This window comes from Puntigrus tetrazona, chromosome 2 (assembly GCF_018831695.1).
Source record: "Puntigrus tetrazona isolate hp1 chromosome 2, ASM1883169v1, whole genome shotgun sequence".
NCBI lineage: Eukaryota > Metazoa > Chordata > Actinopteri > Cypriniformes > Cyprinidae > Puntigrus > Puntigrus tetrazona.
Window position 1 is genome coordinate 22,702,977 of NC_056700.1, and position 2,500 is coordinate 22,705,476.

A 2,500-nucleotide genomic window follows, 5' to 3' on the forward strand; every position below is an offset into this window, starting at 1 on the left:
TGTGTGTGTGTGTGTGTGTGTGTGTGTGTGTGTGTGTCTGTGTGTCTGTGTGTGTGTCTGTGTGTGTAGTTTTGCCGATCTCTTCTCTGGAGTCGGTGGTTCTGGAGGAAGGCCAGTCGTTCCGGCCCGCGGCTCTCTGTCGAGCGGTTGGTCATCCTCCGCCGCGTCTGTCCTGGGACACGGACCTCCCCGGGCAGTCTCAGAACCGGACCGGAGAGGATGGAGTGGTAATCTCTCAGTTCTCTCTTCACCCGCTGCGCAGCATGAACGGACGGAGACTGGACTGTCTGGTCTGGCACCCGGCTCTGGACGCTCCGCACCGAATCAGCAACCAGCTCGCGGTGCACTGTGGGTCCTTTTACAATTAATCTTTATTTATTTAGCTTTTATCTTTAATTGAAGTTTAAGTTTTAGCGACTTTGATGCAAGTTTTTATTTTTATTAGATTTAAATAGAAAGAATTAATATTCATTGTAATGTTCATTTTAGTTGTTTTTCAAGTAATGCATTTTTTAAATTGGGATTAGTTAACGATAATAACCTGGTACAGTTTTGTATCACTGAAATGTTGTTTGATTTGTTTAGTTTTTTTAATAGTTTTCATAAAAAAATGTTATTTTAGATTTGTTAGATTTTATTCTGTTTATTGTAGATTTAGTGTGTGTGTGTATATATATATATATATATATATATATATATATATATATATATATATATATATATATATATATATATATATATATATATATATAAATATATATATATATATATATATAAATATATATGTATATATATATAATATGTATGTATGTATATATATATAATATGTATGTATGTATATATATATAATATGTATGTATTTTATTTTTAAAATATTTTTCTTTCTTTTTTTCTTTTCAGTTTTAGTTATTTCAGGAGATCAAACTAAACAACATAAAAAGGAGAAATGTATATGGTGAATAAAAATAAAATAAGGTTAAGATTCAAATAATGTTCATTTATTTCAAGAAAATAACAATTAAGTGTTATTTTAGTATGAACAAGATATTTTTACAGTTTTAATTAATTATAATTAATATTAATAATTTGAATTACTTTCTATTTGATTTAAAAAAAAAAAAAGTATTGTATTGTAATTTTTGATAAGGTTTTTACGGAAGCCCGTTTCTGGCACTAAATAGAAAGTAAAAAAAATTGCAGCATTTTTGTCTCATAATTGTTTTCTCATAATTGTTATAAAGTCCTGTTTTGAGCGGAAAAAAGGCTATGTTTTCAGAATTACGACTTTATATTCTCACTTTATAATTAAAAAAATGCAATTTTACTTCTCAAAAAAGAAAAAGAAATGTTTGTGTGTGTATATAGTTTTTTTTTTTTTTTTTTTTTTTTTACTTTTAGGTTATTTTTGTACATCCTTAAACTTAATAAAAATGATAAATGTTTCCTTGGGTTTTAGCTAAATAATTTAATTGAATTCAAATGTTATGAATGTGTGTGCCTCAGTTCCTCCTGATGCGGTGATCTCTGATTCTGGTTCCTGGAGACTCGGACACTCGGGGTCAGAGCTCAGGTGTGTGGTGAAAGGAAGCCCGCTGCCTCAAAACATCACATGGAGCAGGTAAGAGGTTTCTCAGAGACAGACCACCCCTAACTAGTCTTATGTAGTGTACTTTAGGTATTTTTAGCTGCACACGGACTCCTGAAGGCTATCACAGCCGATCCGATCAGAGGTAGTTACTGTAAAGGCCTGTAAAACACATTTATTCAAAGCTGGCACGCTTTGAGCTGATCTGGCAACCAGAATGCCTAGTTTTCTAAACCTTCTTCCCCTTTGTGTTCCTCTTTATTTTCCTCTTCCTTTCGTTCTCTTTAACACACGATCACAAAGGCCTCTGAACTGCAGCGATGCATATTCACATGCTCCTTTCAGGGTAAAATAAAAGCTTCAGTGTCGCTTTGCAACCTGAGAGCAAAGAGCCAAAAGGGCGCTTTTCATGCACGGGACAGCAAAGAAAGAGAGAGAGAGAGAGAGAGAGAGAAAGAGCAGGATGCTAAAAGATGAGGGTGGGGTGTATCGAGACGCACGCTAAGCCCTAAATAACCCTCCTGTCCTGTAATGATTGTTTTAAGCGGCACACAAACACAGGCTTTGCTCTGGATTAAAGAAGCAGCGCGTCGACTGCAGGTAAACGCCATGCATGCTTCTGCAGACCAGAGCCGGTCCTCGGATCACGCGGGCTGCTCTTTTATTGAGGTTGCATGGCGTGTCGCTCGTATCTCTGCATGCATACGGTTGCTGAAAGGGTGCTTTCCTTCAGGTAGTGCTGGGGAATGCTGACCGGCTGCAGGAGTCACATGATACTCGGATGATAATTACAGCAGAGGTCCGAAACCTGAGATGCGTTTAATGCGGTGTTTGGCGTCGCTGCAGCCGTGTGATGATGTGGGGTATCTGTGTGTGTGTGTGTGTGTGTGTGTGTGTCGGTATCGGGGTGTGTCC

At 36.9% G+C, this 2,500-nt stretch overlaps 1 protein-coding gene across 1 annotated transcript in view; it reads left to right on the forward strand.

The window, feature by feature from the left end:
- Positions 1–2,500, forward strand: part of nectin4b (nectin cell adhesion molecule 4b) — a 21,735-nt gene that overhangs the window by 6,896 nt on the left and 12,339 nt on the right. Inside the window, exons 4-5 of the mRNA XM_043259982.1 lie at positions 70–348; positions 1,504–1,618. Of these exons, the coding sequence (XP_043115917.1) occupies positions 70–348; positions 1,504–1,618 (394 nt within the window). The remainder of the gene's footprint in view (positions 1–69; positions 349–1,503; positions 1,619–2,500) is intronic.